We start from the raw sequence: 15850 nt of genomic DNA on the forward strand, positions 1-15850 counted from the left end.
TGTGTGTGTGTGTGTGTGAGATTATGCTTGTGATTGTATGTTTTTGTGGGCGAATGTCAGTGCCCCTGTGTGATTCAGATTATAAATCAGAAACATATTCCACCTTTGGTTTGGAAACACTTTAATCAACCTGTGCATTTGGGATTTTAACAGTTCCAGAAATAATTGAATTAACATTTACCATGTGTGTGTGTGTGTGTGTATGTGTGTGTGTGTGTGTGTGTATGTATGTGTGTGTGCGTGTGTGTGTATGTGTGTGTGTATGTGTGTGCGTGTGTGTGTATGTATGTGTGTGTGCGTGTGTGTGTATGTGTGTATGTATGTGTGTGTGTGTGTATGTGTGTGTGTGTGTATGTGTGTGTGTGTATGTGTGTGTGTGTATGTGTGTGCGCGTGCGTGTTGTGGGTTAAGGAATCAACACCCTGCTTCACCAAAGTCAACACTGAAACTTTCCCAGGTAAATATGTGGGAACTTGTGTTGATGTTGATAATTGGCAGGTTTGGATTCCAATGGAACTGCTCTCTGTATCAACCTGTGGAATTGTAAAGCAAAAGGAAAAGGGGAATAGTTTGTTTGTAAATTATTTTCTGTTCGAGCACGGACAAAATTGATATGGTTGTAATTGTGTCTCAAAATGTTTGTATTTCCAATTTTCAAAGTATCAGTCTGTGAGATTGAGACAATTATCTGGGAAATATTAAAAGATCCATTAGTAAGATCCACTGTGGAAGATTAAACACTGAATGTCTGACACAGGAATTACAGAGTGCAGCACAGTTTACCCACTCCCATTCTGAATGGAATTAGTGTCTAATAACTGCACCAAATGTACACATTACAGTCTGAGATCATCCCTAAGGACAATCTCCAGACAATATCTCCCATAGGGAATGAGGGAACAGAGTTCATGTACAGTGTCTGGTGATAAAAGGGTTAATTCACCAGCTGAGGTTCCTGCTGTAAACTCCGATCCCTGTCAATATTGTTCAATATTCACACTGCAGTAACCGGTTCCCAGATGCAGACATGGGACTGACTGAACTTGTCTGAGGCTCACAAAAAGCAGCGCCTGCAGTAGGTGTGAGCCACCAGCAGATGGTGGCATTGTGTGACTTTAATCCCCAGATAGTGAAAGAGGTTTTGAGGAGAGGCTGGTGGAGCCTTTAATTCATTCACAGAGACAGAGAGGAAACTCTGACAAGATTGACCAATCTGTCCTCTGCTGGGTACTATCAGAATCACACACACTGTTCCCTCTCTCTGGAGAATGATCTCTGCTGCTCCATTTTGAAAGGAGGGTGAAGACTCTGTTACTGAGAACACTGACAACACATTGCTGCTTAAACAATGGTTTGCAGCAATCTTTCCTTCAATGTGGAGACTAAAACTACAACAGTTTTCCAGCTGGGAAACCAGGTAAGCAGGGAAATCACTGCCAGGCTGGAGGGGCTGATGGAATAGGGAGGGAGAGGGGCAGGAATGAAGGGTTTGGAAGGAGCTGTCGAAGATCTTCACAATTCAGGATTTCACTGTAACCGGTGGAGCAGCAATGTTCAGAGATTGAAATGTTCACAGTTTCACTGTCTGTCCCGATCTGGATCCCCGCAGTGACTCCAGCTGTCTCCTTCCATTTGAACTGAACCGATTTCCCCACAGCCTGAAACAGATTAAAGATGAAACAGGAAATAAACAGATTGAACAACAGGGTAAATAACAGGAGACTGGAGTTAATGGGACAAATCTTCTGGTTTCTGGATCACCAGAGACCCAGACACACAGCTGAAGATGAGCATCGGGACCCTGTGGATGTCCTGACACACTGATCTACCTGGGAATTGTCCCAGAGGGAGTAACTACTATTGGGGAAGTCCCCTGCTGCAGTTAGAGTCAGAGACTTGGGACAGATCCACAAAATTTACCTGGATAGTTACTCAGGTAATGTTAGACAGCTCACCACCTGGGCTAATACCTGAATAGCACAACCGAGTCCCCCAATCACTTCCCACTGATCCCCCATACTACACCTCCCACAATCTGACTAGACCCACTCATCCCTACCTCCCCTCCAGCCTGGCCACCTCCCATGAGCCCTTAAACTAATCGGACTAACCCTCCCAACTTGGCCTCATCCTGAGCCAACCTCTCCTCACCTGACATAGAAACATAGAAGATCGGAGCAGGAGGAGGCCATTTGGCCCTTCGAACCTGCTCCACCATCCATCACCATCATGTCTGATCGTCCAACTCAATAGCCTCATCCTGCTTTCTCCCCATAACCTTTGATCCCGTTCACCCCAAGGGCTCTATCCAGCTGCCTCTTCAATACATTCTTGACTAAACCTCTGATTTAAACTCATTCCCCCAGAACCAACCCCACCCCACTACCCTCTTCAAAGCTATTAACCAATCCCAACCCCCCACCACACAACCACATCTGTTTAGACCCCAATAACATGACCAACTCCCAGTCACCATCCAAACTCCCGATTAACCCTCCAACCGAACACAATACAACTCATCCACTCCCACGACACCCAGAACTAATCCTCCAACCTCTCCCCAGCTCCCTGACTAACCATTCATCCAGCGACACACCAACCCATTCACTCCCCCAATCAACTAACACTGATGGAGCTCCCCGGGGTCACTGTGCTGTAAATAGGGTGTGTGCTCTCTCTTCCCCGACTCTGCTCTGATGGAGCTCCCGGTGTCGCAGTGCTGTAAATAGGGTGTGTGCTCTCTCTTCCCTGACTCTGCTCTGATGGAGCTCCCGGTGTCTCAGTGCTGTAAATAGGGTGTGTGCTGTCTCTGATGGAGCTCCCGGTGTCTCAGTGCTGTAAATAGGGTGTGTGCTCTCTCTGATGGAGCTCCCGGTGTCGCAGTGCTGTAAATAGGGTGTGTGCTCTCTCTTCCCCGACTCTGCTCTGATGGAGCTCCCCGGGGTCACTGTGCTGTAAATAGGGTGTGTGCTCTCTCTTCCCCGACTCTGATGGATCTCCCCGGGGTCACTGTGCTGTAAATAGGGTGTGTGCTCTCTCTTCCCCGACTCTGCTCTGACGGGGCTCCCCGGGGTCACTGTGCTGTAAATAGGGTGTGTGCTCTCTCTTCCCCGACTCTGCTCTGATGGAGCTCCCCGGGGTCACTGTGCTGTAAATAGGGTGTGTGCTCTCTCTTCCCCGACTCTGCTCTGATGGAGCTCCCCGGGGTCACTGTGCTGTAAATAGGGTGTGTGCTCTCTCTTCCCCGACTCTGCTCTGACGGAGCTCCCCGGGGTCACTGTGCTGTAAATAGGGTGTGTGCTCTCTCTTCCCCGACTCTGATGGAGCTCCCCGGGGTCACTGTGCTGTAAATAGGGTGTGTGCTCTCTCTTCCCCGACTCTGCTCTGACGGATCTCCCCGGGGTCACTGTGCTGTAAATAGGGTGTGTGCTCTCTCTTCCCCGACTCTGCTCTGATGGAGCTCCCCGGGGTCACTGTGCTGTAAATAGGGTGTGTGCTCTCTCTTCCCCGACTCTGCTCTGACGGAGCTCCCCGGGGTCACTGTGCTGTAAATAGGGTGTGTGCTCTCTCTTCCCCGACTCTGCTCTGACGGAGCTCCCCCGGGGTCACTGTGCTGTAAATAGGGTGTGTGCTCTCTCTTCCCCGACTCTGACGGAGTTCCCCGGGGTCACTGTGCTGTAAATAGGGTGTGTGCTCTCTCTTCCCCGACTCTGCTCTGACGGATCTCCCCGGGGTCACTGTGCTGTAAATAGGGTGTGTGCTCTCTCTTCCCCGACTCTGATGGAGCTCCCCGGGGTCACTTTGCTGTAAATAGGGTGTGTGCTCTCTCTTCCCCGACTCTGCTCTGATGGATCTCCCGGGGTCACTGTGCTGTAAATAGGGTGTGTGCTCTCTCTTCCCCGACTCTGCTCTGATGGAGCTCCCCGGGGTCACTGTGCTGTAAATAGGGTGTGTGCTCTCTCTTCCCCGACTCTGCTCTGATGGAGCTCCCCGGGGTCACTGTGCTGTAAATAGGGTGTGTGCTCTCTCTTCCCCGACTCTGACGGAGCTCCCCGGGATCACTGTGCTGTAAATAGGGTGTGTGCTCTCTCTTCCCCGACTCTGCTCTGATGGAGCTCCCCGGGATCACTGTGCTGTAAATAGGGTGTGTGCTCTCTCTTCCCCGACTCTGCTCTGATGGAGCTCCCCGGGATCACTGTGCTGTAAATAGGGTGTGTGCTCTCTCTTCCCCGACTCTGCTCTGATGGAGCTCCCCGGGGTCACTGTGCTGTAAATAGGGTGTGTGCTCTCTCTTCCCCGACTCTGCTCTGACGGAGCTCCCCGGGGTCACTGTGCTGTAAATAGGGTGTGTGCTCTCTCTTCCCCGACTCTGCACTGATGGAGCTCCCCAGGGTCACTGTGCTGTAAATAGGGTGTGTGCTCTCTCTTCCCCGACTCTGCTCTGATGGAGCTCCCCGGGGTCACTGTGCTGTAAATAGGGTGTGTGCTCTCTCTTCCCCGACTCTGCACTGATGGAGCTCCCCAGGGTCACTGTGCTGTAAATAGGGTGTGTGCTCTCTCTTCCCCGACTCTGCTCTGACGGAGCTCCCCGGGGTCACTGTGCTGTAAATAGGGTGTGTGCTCTCTCTTCCCCGACTCTGCTCTGACGGAGCTCCCCGGGGTCACTGTGCTGTAAATAGGGTGTGTGCTCTCTCTTCCCCGACTCTGCTCTGACGGAGCTCCCCGGGGTCACTGTGCTGTAAATAGGGTGTGTGCTCTCTCTTCCCCGACTCTGCTCTGATGGAGCTCCCCGGGGTCACTGTGCTGAAAATAGGGTGTGTGCTCTCTCTTCCCCGACTCTGCTCTGATGGAGCTCCCCGGGGTCACTGTGCTGTAAATAGGGTGTGTGCTCTCTCTTCCCCGACTCTGACGGAGCTCCCCGGGGTCACTGTGCTGTAAATAGGGTGTGTGCTCTCTCTTCCCCGACTCTGCTCTGATGGAGCTCCCCGGGGTCACTGTGCTGTAAATAGGGTGTGTGCTCTCTCTTCCCCGACTCTGCTCTGATGGAGCTCCCCGGGGTCACTGTGCTGTAAATAGGGTGTGTGCTCTCTCTTCCCCGACTCTGCTCTGATGGAGCTCCCCGGGGTCACTGTGCTGTAAATAGGGTGTGTGCTCTCTCTTCCCCGACTCTGACGGAGCTCCCCGGGGTCACTGTGCTGTAAATAGGGTGTGTGCTCTCTCTTCCCCGACTCTGCTCTGACGGAGCTCCCCGGGGTCACTGTGCTGTAAATAGGGTGTGTGCTCTCTCTTCCCCGACTCTGCTCTGATGGAGCTCCCCGGGGTCACTGTGCTGTAAATAGGGTGTGTGCTCTCTCTTCCCCGACTCTGCTCTGATGGAGCTCCCCGGGGTCACTGTGCTGTAAATAGGGTGTGTGCTCTCTCTTCCCCGACTCTGCTCTGATGGAGCTCCCCGGGGTCACTGTGCTGTAAATAGGGTGTGTGCTCTCTCTTCCCCGACTCTGCTCTGACGGAGCTCCCCGGGGTCACTGTGCTGTAAATAGGGTGTGTGCTCTCTCTTCCCCGACTCTGCTCTGATGGAGCTCCCCGGGGTCACTGTGCTGTAAATAGGGTGTGTGCTCTCTCTTCCCCGACTCTGACGGAGCTCCCCGGGATCACTGTGCTGTAAATAGGGTGTGTGCTCTCTCTTCCCCGACTCTGCTCTGATGGAGCTCCCCGGGATCACTGTGCTGTAAATAGGGTGTGTGCTCTCTCTTCCCCGACTCTGCTCTGATGGAGCTCCCCGGGGTCACTTTGCTGTAAATAGGGTGTGTGCTCTCTCTTCCCCGACTCTGCTCTGACGGAGCTCCCCGGGGTCACTGTGCTGTAAATAGGGTGTGTGCTCTCTCTTCCCCGACTCTGACGGAGCTCCCCGGGGTCACTGTGCTGTAAATAGGGTGTGTGCTCTCTCTTCCCCGACTCTGCTCTGATGGAGCTCCCCGGGGTCACTGTGCTGTAAATAGGGTGTGTGCTCTCTCTTCCCCGACTCTGCTCTGACGGAGCTCCCCGGGGTCACTGTACTGTAAATAGGGTGTGTGCTCTCTCTTCCCCGACTCTGCTCTGACGGAGCTCCCCGGGGTCACTGTGCTGTAAATAGGGTGTGTGCTCTCTCTTCCCCGACTCTGCTCTGACGGAGCTCCCCGGGGTCACTGTACTGTAAATAGGGTGTGTGCTCTCTCTTCCCCGACTCTGCTCTGATGGATCTCCCCGGGGTCACTGTGCTGTAAATAGGGTGTGTGCTCTCTCTTCCCCGACTCTGCTCTGACGGAGCTCCCCGGGGTCACTGTGCTGTAAATAGGGTGTGTGCTCTCTCTTCCCCGACTCTGCTCTGACGGAGCTCCCTGGGGTCACTGTGCTGTAAATAGGGTGTGTGCTCTCTCTTCCCCGACTCTGCTCTGATGGATCTCCCCGGGGTCACTGTGCTGTAAATAGGGTGTGTGCTCTCTCTTCCCCGACTCTGCTCTGACGGATCTCCCCGGGGTCACTGTGCTGTAAATAGGGTGTGTGCTCTCTCTTCCCCGACTCTGCTCTGATGGAGCTCCCCGGGGTCACTGTGCTGTAAATAGGGTGTGTGCTCTCTCTTCCCCGACTCTGCTCTGACGGATCTCCCCGGGGTCACTGTGCTGTAAATAGGGTGTGTGCTCTCTCTTCCCCGACTCTGCTCTGACGGATCTCCCCGGGGTCACTGTGCTGTAAATAGGGTGTGTGCTCTCTCTTCCCCGACTCTGCTCTGACGGAGCTCCCCGGGGTCACTGTGCTGTAAATAGGCTGTGTGCTCTCTCTTCCCCGACTCTGCTCTGATGGATCTCCCGGGGTCACTGTGCTGTAAATAGGGTGTGTGCTCTCTCTTCCCCGACTCTGCTCTGACGGAGCTCCCCGGGGTCACTGTGCTGTAAATAGGGTGTGTGCTCTCTCTTCCCCGACTCTGCTCTGACGGATCTCCCCGGGGTCACTGTGCTGTAAATAGGGTGTGTGCTCTCTCTTCCCCGACTCTGCTCTGATGGAGCTCCCCGGGGTCACTGTGCTGTAAATAGGGTGTGTGCTCTCTCTTCCCCGACTCTGCTCTGACGGAGCTCCCCGGGGTCACTGTGCTGTAAATAGGGTGTGTGCTCTCTCTTCCCTGACTCTGCTCTGATGGATCTCCCCGGTGTCACTGTGCTGAAGATTCTGGGAGAAATATGCAGCAGTTTCAGGTTGAGGGAATTTTCACACATGCCGGCAATCTGCTTACCATTGCTGCTGCTTGGAAGATTCAGGCCCATTTATATTTTAAATCCATTTATATTTTAATTATTACACTAAACATTAACACAAACACTCACCAGATCCATTTCAGACTCCTGCAGGTCAGTATGAGGCGGCGGAGAGCAGGGACAGATTGACCTGTGAAGGAGTTTAATCCCAGGTTCAGAAACCTCAGTGACTGGTTTGTACAGAGAACGGAGACAAGATCCTCAGCACAAGAATCTGTGAGTGTGTTCTTATACAGACTGGAGACCAGAGAGAGAAATAACAGGAATCAGGCTCAATCCCCAGTGTTTTATATAATACTGTTAATAACAATAATAATGTATTGTAGGAGACATTCTAAAAACACAACTTGCATTTCTGTAGAATGAGGAAATACTCAATGCTGAAAATGAAATATAAATAAACTGGAAATGCTCGGCAGGTTAGGGAAATATTTGTGAAGAGAGAAACAGGGGTAAAGTTTGAGCTTCCATTGGAACTGGGAACTGGCAGTGAATTGACAGGTTTGAAGGGACAGCGGTGGGTGGCTGGGGATGAAACAAAGAAAGGACAAACTGGAATGACAGGAGTGATTAAATGGTAAAAGTGATGATGGGACAGGACCATAATCACAGGATCCCCATGTCCCTACTCGGAGTGGCTCGGGAGGGACATGGGATGGTCAGTGGTTTGGGAATGCAGTTTGTGGTGAGGGTGAAGATAATGGCTGTGAGTTTCCCAGAAGCTGTGAATTCCCAACATGGGGATTGGAAATGGGTGGTGTGTCTGTGTGGGCAGGATAGGCAGAGTTATGAAGGTGATATTGTCAGAGGGGGACAATTAACGGCTGGCAGGCAGGGGGAGCTGCCCACTGAGGCAGCCTGGGCAGGGGACAGTCCCGGTTCAGGCAATGCTGGCACCATCTCCAAAGGCAGCCAGCAGGACTTTCAAACACAGCAGCTCTGGAGGGAGCAGCGAGGGAGCTCTACTTACTGAATGAGGGGCTGAAATGTCAGAAAGCAGAGCAAGGGTTACCCCCCCAATCACTAATTCCTCCTGGAGGGGCTCCTCCGGCTGCTCAGGCTCAGAGGGAGGTCCTGTTCCCTCAGGATGGGAGGAGGTTATCCCATCATTACAAGCCAGTCTGGATGGAGATTGCTGGGAGGTGAGCAGGTTTCAGACACGTGGTTACAGTGTGGAAAAGGATCAATGTCCTGATGTGTTCTGACACAGTGAGTGCAGCACAGCCTGATATGTGAATAAGGATGAGAGGGAAATTGTAGAAAGAACATCTCCACCCAGACACCGGCAATGCAAAGGCAGCAGCATTGACTGTCAGAGACATGTCCGTTAGGCTGGCACCAGCATAGGCTAGAGCAGGGTTCACCAACATATTCACTGGGCAAACACATGGCAATGTTTTTCTCACTCAAGGGGCCGATGAGTAAATTTCAGAATGATCAAGTTTGACACAGCAGAAATTTCAATTAAAAACTAAACTGAGATATGAAAAGAAACAACTTGCTGAGCACAATAATGAGGAATAAATAAAGATGATGATTAGAGTTTAATCCTCATCAATCACAAATTGTTTCTCTCCCACATTTACTGCAGTTTGGCTCAAAAACCCATCAGCAGCAAACATGGGAAAGAAACGGCCTGTGATTGGAGGAGCAGCTCCACACAGATTCTTCCATTCAAACTGAACTGTGTGACTGAGATTCTGGAAACTCGCTCCGGGGGCCGCATTGAGGGGCTTCGAGGGTCACATTCACCCCTTGGTCCACACGTTGGACAACCCTGGGCTAGAGCATGTGTTTGATGGTGATGAACAATTTGTGTGTTTGGAAAGAGAGCAAACATCATCAGGGAATGAGTGAAGAAGAGTGGAGACATCCAGATCTTACCATCCTTACACCAATGGAAGATGAAGTGCTGGATCAGGAAGGCCTGGGGGCAGAGTGGGTCATTACTGCTGGTGAGATGGGTTGAGTGGGTGGCCTAATGAATGGGAACAGGAGAGTGTCCGGTGAGGATAAAACATAGAGTTTGTGTATCCATCACTGGTCACAGAGAGCAGTCTGAAGGACGTATTGGGGTCAGAACAAAATAACTAGGAGCAGCAGAAGGCCATTCAGCCCCTCGAGCAGACTCCATCACGGCTGATCGAATTGTAGTCACAACTTTTTCCCGTCACTCCCTGTAACCCTTATTCACTCCTCAATCCAAAATCATTCTTAACTCAGCCTTGAATATATTCAATGACTCTGCCTCCACTAGTCTCCAGGGAAGAGAATTCCACTGACCAGCAACCATCTAAAAAATAAATTCTCCTCATCTCAGTCTTAAGGGACTGACAATTACATTTTAAAATCTGTCCCCTTGTCCTGGACAAAAAGAAACAGCCTCTCAGCAACTCCTCTGTTTCATCTCCTCAATGCGATCACCTTCTAATCTTCTAAACTTTAACAGATTTTGTTCCAATCTGAAATTTTCCTCAGAAAATAAACCTCTCCATCCCAGGAATCAGCCATGTGAACTTTCTCTGAACTGGTTCTAATACAATTCTATCCTTTAGGTAAATAACTCAACACTATACACATTACTCTAGTTGTGTTCTAATGAAGGACATGTAAAACTGCAGCAAAACCTTCTTACTCTTACCTTCCATTCCTATTGCAATAAGAACGTTAAGAAACAGGAGCAGGAATCATCCATTCTGTCCTTCAAATCCACTCCATCATTCAATGTGACCATGGCTGATCCTCTGCTTCAACACCATTTCCAACATTATCCCTGCATTCCTTGATTCACCAGCATTCTAATGGGAAACAAATACCCCTCATCTCAGCCTAAATAACTGTCCCTTATTCTCAGATTGTGTCCCAGGTTTCAGACCCTCCAGCAAGGGGAAACATCCTTTCTGAATCTGGCCTATTGAACTCTGTAAAATAGTGTAGGTTTGAATACGTTCAGCTATCATTCTTCTAAAGGCCTGGGAATAAAGTGTTTTTGTTCCTCAGAGGACAATCCATCTGTCCCTGGACCTATTTTAGTGAACCTTCTTTACATGCCAAGTACATCTTTGCTTCGATCAGGAGACCAAAACTGTCCACAATTCTCCAGGTTGGTTTCAGCAAGGCTGCAGATAATTACAGGAAGACATCTTTTTCCTCAACTCAAATCCTCTTAGAATAATGTCTAACATACCATTTGTTATTTTAATTGCTCTCATCTTCGCTTTCAGTGCCTCATGAACAAGGACATCAAAATATATTTGGAGATGTCTTAATGTCTGTTTTTCCTACACAATTCGATAACCTCACATTTTTCCACCTTGTAGTCCAGCTGGAAAACATCTGTCCACTCCCTGGGCCTCTGCACATCCCCTTCAAACATCATTGCATCCTTCTCACAATTCAGATTTCCACATGGTTTTCTATTATTCACAAATTTGGAAATATTACATTTGATCCCCACATCCATATCATTGATATAGATTCTGAATAGCTGCTGTACTCCACTAGTTCGAGGTTGTCAATCCAAAAACAGGTAATTCTCTCACAGCACCAGGTTGAAGTCCATCAGGTTTATCTGGAAGCAAACGCCACTAACTTGCTACCAAATAAACCTGCTGGACTTTAACCTGGTGTTGTGACACTTCTTACTGTGTTTGTCCCAGTCCAACGCCGGCATCTCCACATCATAACCCAAAAATAACCTATTTATTCCAACTCCTTGTTTCTGTCCACTAACCAGTTCCCAATCCATGCTGGTAAATTGCTCCCAATCCCATGTGCTCCAATTTTCTTTAATAACCTCTTGTGAGTGAACCATGCAACTACAGAATCCCTCGTGTAGGAGGTCGTCATTCCACCTATCAAGACACTCTGACGGAGTATCTTACCAAGGTCCGCTCCCCATAACCTCAAATTTACAAGGGCTAATCCTCCTAATCTACACATCTTGGTTCACCAAAGACAATTTTATCATGGCGATTCATCTACCATACATATCTTTGGAGTGTGGGAGGAAACCGGAGCACCCAGAGGAAACACACACATAGAACATAGAACATTACAGCGCAGAACAGGCCCTTCGGCCCATGATGTTGTGCCGACCAGTTAAAAAAAAACAAACAATGACCCACTAACCTAAACCAATCCCATTTCATCCATAAACCTATCCACGGATCTCTTAAACACCCCCAAACTAGGCGCATTTACAACTGCAGCAGGCAGGGCATTCCAATCCCTCACCACCCTCTGGGTAAAGAACCTGCCCCTGACATCCGTCCTATAACTACCCCCCCTTAATTTAAAGCCATGCCCCCTCGTGCTAGCTTTCTCAATCAGAGGAAAAAGGCTATCACTATCCACCCTATCTAAACCTTTAATCATCTTATATGTTTCAATAAGATCCCCTCTTAGCCGCCTTCTTTCCAGCGAAAACAACCCCAAATCCCTCAGCCTCTCCTCATAGGACCTCCCCTCCATACCAGGCAACATCCTGGTAAACCTCCTCTGCACCCTCTCCAAAGCCTCCACATCCTTCCTGTAATGTGGGGACCAGAACTGCACACAATACTCCAAGTGCGGCCGCACCAGAGTTGTGTACAGTTGCAACATAACGCTACGACTCCTAAATTCAATCCCCCTACCAATAAACGCCAAGACACCGTATGCCTTCTTAACAACCTTATCTACTTGATTCCCAACTTTCAGGGATCTATGTACACATACACCTAGATCCCTCTGCTCCTCCACACTATTCAAAGTCCTCCCGTTAGCCCTATACTCAACACATCTGATATTCCTACCAAAGTGAATTACCTCACACTTCTCTGCATTAAACTCCATCCGCCACTTCTCGGCCCAGCTCTGCAACCTGTCTAAGTCTTCCTGCAAACTATGACACCCTTCCTCACTATCTACCACACCTCCAATTTTGGTGTCATCAGCAAATTTACTGATCCACCCAACTATACCCTCATCCAGATCATTAATAAAAATCACAAACAGCAGTGGCCCCAAAACAGATCCCTGAGGCACACCACTCGTAACCGAACTCCATGACGAATACTTACCATCAACCACCACCCTCTGTCTCCTATCCGCTAGCCAATTTCTGATCCAGTTCCCTAGATCACCCCCAATCCCATACATCTGCATTTTCTGCAGAAGCCTACCATGGTGAACCTTATCAAACGCCTTACTAAAATCCATATTCACCACGTCCACTGCCTTACCCCCATCCACCTCTTTGGTCACTTTCTCAAAAAACTCAATAAGGTTAGTAAGGCACGACCTACCCTCCACAAAACCATGCTGACTATCTCCAATCAACTCATTGCTCTCCAAATAACTATAAATCCTATCCCTAATAATTTTTTCCAAAACCTTGCCCACAACAGAAGTGAGACTCACCGGTCTATAATTCCCGGGGAAGTCTCTATTCCCCTTCTTAAACAATGGGACAACATTCGCTAACCTCCAATCTTCTGGTACTATACCAGAGGCCAACGACGACCTGAAGATCAGAGCCAGAGGCTCTGCAATCACTTCTCTTGCCTCCCAGAGAATCCTGGGGTAAATCCCATCCGGACCAGGGGACTTATCTATTTTCAGACCCTCCAGAATATCCAGCACATCCTCCTTATCAACTGTAACACTGTCAATTCTACTCCCCTGCAACCCAGTGTCCTCCTCAGCTATATCCATGTCCCCCTGCGTGAACACCGAAGAGAAATATTGGTTCAATGCTTCACCAATCTCCTCCGGTTCCACACATAACTTCCCTCTGCCGTCTATAACTGGCCCTAACCTTGTCCTAACCAACCTTCTGTTCTTGACATACCTATAGAACGCCTTAGGATTCTCCTTAACCCTATCAGCCAAAGTCTTCTCATGTCTTCTTTTAGCCCTTCTTAGCTCGCTCTTCAACTCCCTCCTAGCCAATCTAAAGCTCTCTAGTGCACTATCCGAGTGCTCACGTCTCATCCGAACATAAGCCTCCTTTTTCTTTTGAACCAACGAATCAACTTTTTTGGTGCACCACGGTTCCCTAGCCCTACCAATTCCACCTTGCCTGACAGGGACATACCTATCACAGACTCGCAGTAGCTGCTCCTTGAAAAAACTCCACATTTCAGACGTTCCCAGTCCCTGTAATCTCCTAGTCCAACCTATGTTTCCTAATTCTCTCCTAATAGCCTCATAATTACCCTTCCCCCAGCTAAAACCACTGGCCCGAGGTTCATGCCTATCCCTTTCCATCACTAAGGTGAACGTAACCGAATTGTGGTCACTATCACCAAAATGCACACCAACTTCCAAGTCTAGCACCTGGTCTGGCTCATTTCCCAGCACCAAATCCAATATAGCCTCACCTCTAGTTGGCCTATCTACATACTGAGTCAAAAAACCTTCCTGCACGCTTTGTACAAAAACTGACCCCTCTAACGAGCTAGAGCTATAACAATTCCAATCAATATTAGTAAAGTTAAAGTCCCCCATAACAATTACCCTATTACTTTCACTCCTAACCAGGATCGTCTCTGCAATCCTTTCCTCAACCTCTCTAGAACTTTTTGGAGGTCTATAAAAGACTCCCAACAGGGTGACCTCTCCTCTCCTATTTCTAATCTCCGCCCATACTACCTCAACAGACAAGTCCTCATCAAACTTCCTCTCTGACACTGTGATACAGTCCTTGACCAATAAAGCTACCCCTCCCCCCCCTTCTACCTCCTTCTCTACTCCGACTGAAGCATTTGAACCCCGGGACCTGCAGCATCCATTCCTGACCCTGCTCTATCCATGTCTCTGAAATGGCCACAACATCAAAGTCCCAGGTACTGATCCACACTGCAAGTTCATCCACTTTATTGCGAATACTCCTCGCATTAAAGTACACGCATTTCAAACCCTGCTCCGCCCCACCCCCACTATGCCGTGCATTGCAGTCCCCATCAATGCCCCCCTCACTTTCAACCCCTCTACTCAGGATCCCTCCCCCCCTCCGAATCAGTTTAAACCTTCCTGCATCGCTTTTGCAAATTTACCCCCCAGGATATTGATTCCCCTCTGGTTCAGGTGTAGACCATCCCTCTTATAGAGGTCCCACCTTCCCCAGAATGAGCCCCAATTGCTCAAGTACCTGAACCCCTCCCTCCTGCACCATCCCCTCAGCCACGAGTTCAAACTTTCCCTCTCTCTATTCCTCTCTAAACTATCCCGTGGCACAGGCAAGAGTCCAGATATAACTACTCTTTCTGACTTGGCCTTTAGTTTCCACCCCAACTCCATAAATCTTTGCTTAATATCCCCTTCCCTTAGCTTCCCTATGTCATGTGTCCCCACATGAACTATAACTTGGGGTTGATCTCCCTCTCCCCAAGAGTCCTGAATACCCTTTCCGATACATCCCGGACCCCAGTCCCTGGTAGGCAACACACCAGCCCTGAGTCCCTACCCTTACCTCCGACTCTCCTATCCGTCCCCTTAACTGTGGAGTCCCCAATCACGAGGCCCAATCTCTTACCCCTAACCACCTGAGCTTTTACAATAGGCTCACCCCCAGTGACCTGCTCCCTTTGACTATCCCCAGTTGTTACCTCCTCAACTGTAGCCTCCAGGACCGAAAACCTATTCTGGAGGGGAACAGCCCCAGGGGATTGATCCCCCCACTTGCTTCTTTCCCCTCTTCCTGGCAGTGACCCAAGACTGGTTTCTAGGAGTGACTATCTCCTTATAACTCCTATCAATGTCCTCCTCCGCCTCCCGAATTATGCGGAGTTCCTCTAACTCCACCTCCAGCTCCTTTACACGCTCCTCCAGAAGCTGCAATCTAACACACTTCCTACAAGTAAAATCCCCTGAAACACTACTAGATTCCCTCACCACATACATCCCACAGGAGATGCAGCTTACTGCCTGAACTGCCATCCCTGAAGCAATTACCAGCAGAAAAATAAATTTAAAAACAAAACAACAAACTTCCCCCACTCTTATAATTAGGTTAGAGGAGGTGGGAGGGTGGGATTCTCTGCCAGTGTAGAGGATCGGGTATCCTCTCTACACTAATTTATAGGGTTAGGGGCCCGAGAAAAAAAAACTACAACTCCCGGCAAGCGTCCTAGTCACACAGACACTGGGAGAATGGAGAAACTCCACACAGTCACCCAAGGCTGGAATTGAACCCGGGCCCGTGGCTGTGATACAACAACGCTAACCACTGTGTCATCGTGCCAGCCTTTCATAAATCCATGTTGGTCCTGTCTAATCCTGACATTAATTTCGAAGTGTTCTGTTCTCACTTTCTTTATTATAGATTATTATAGGATCTTCCATACTCTCACTGTCAGACTAATAGACCTGCAGCTGCCCGGTTTCCTGTAACTCCGCATATGTTGCTAATCCTCCTAACCTACACATCTTGGACACTAATGGGCAATTTAGCACAGCCAATCCACCTAACCTGCACATTTTTTGGACTGTGGGAGGGAACAGGAGCAGCCGGAGGAAACCCACACAGACACGGGGAGAATGTGCAAACTCCAGACAGTCGCCCAAGGCTGGAATGA

The 15850-nt window shown here is 49.5% G+C and overlaps 1 protein-coding gene across 1 annotated transcript in view; it reads right to left on the reverse strand.

The window, feature by feature from the left end:
• Positions 1-957: 957 nt before the first annotated feature.
• Positions 958-15850, reverse strand: part of LOC145338784 (NACHT, LRR and PYD domains-containing protein 3-like) — a 72078-nt gene continuing 57185 nt past the window's right edge. The window contains exons 9-11 of the mRNA XM_080183177.1: positions 8260-8270; positions 7359-7526; positions 958-1658 (exon numbers count right to left, since the gene is read on the reverse strand). Of these exons, the coding sequence (XP_080039303.1) occupies positions 1571-1658; positions 7359-7526; positions 8260-8270 (267 nt within the window). The 3' untranslated portion in view covers positions 958-1570. The remainder of the gene's footprint in view (positions 1659-7358; positions 7527-8259; positions 8271-15850) is intronic.

This window comes from Carcharhinus amblyrhynchos, unplaced genomic scaffold, assembly GCF_965287045.1.
Source record: "Carcharhinus amblyrhynchos unplaced genomic scaffold, sCarAmb.v2.hapA chromosome_172, whole genome shotgun sequence".
NCBI lineage: Eukaryota > Metazoa > Chordata > Chondrichthyes > Carcharhiniformes > Carcharhinidae > Carcharhinus > Carcharhinus amblyrhynchos.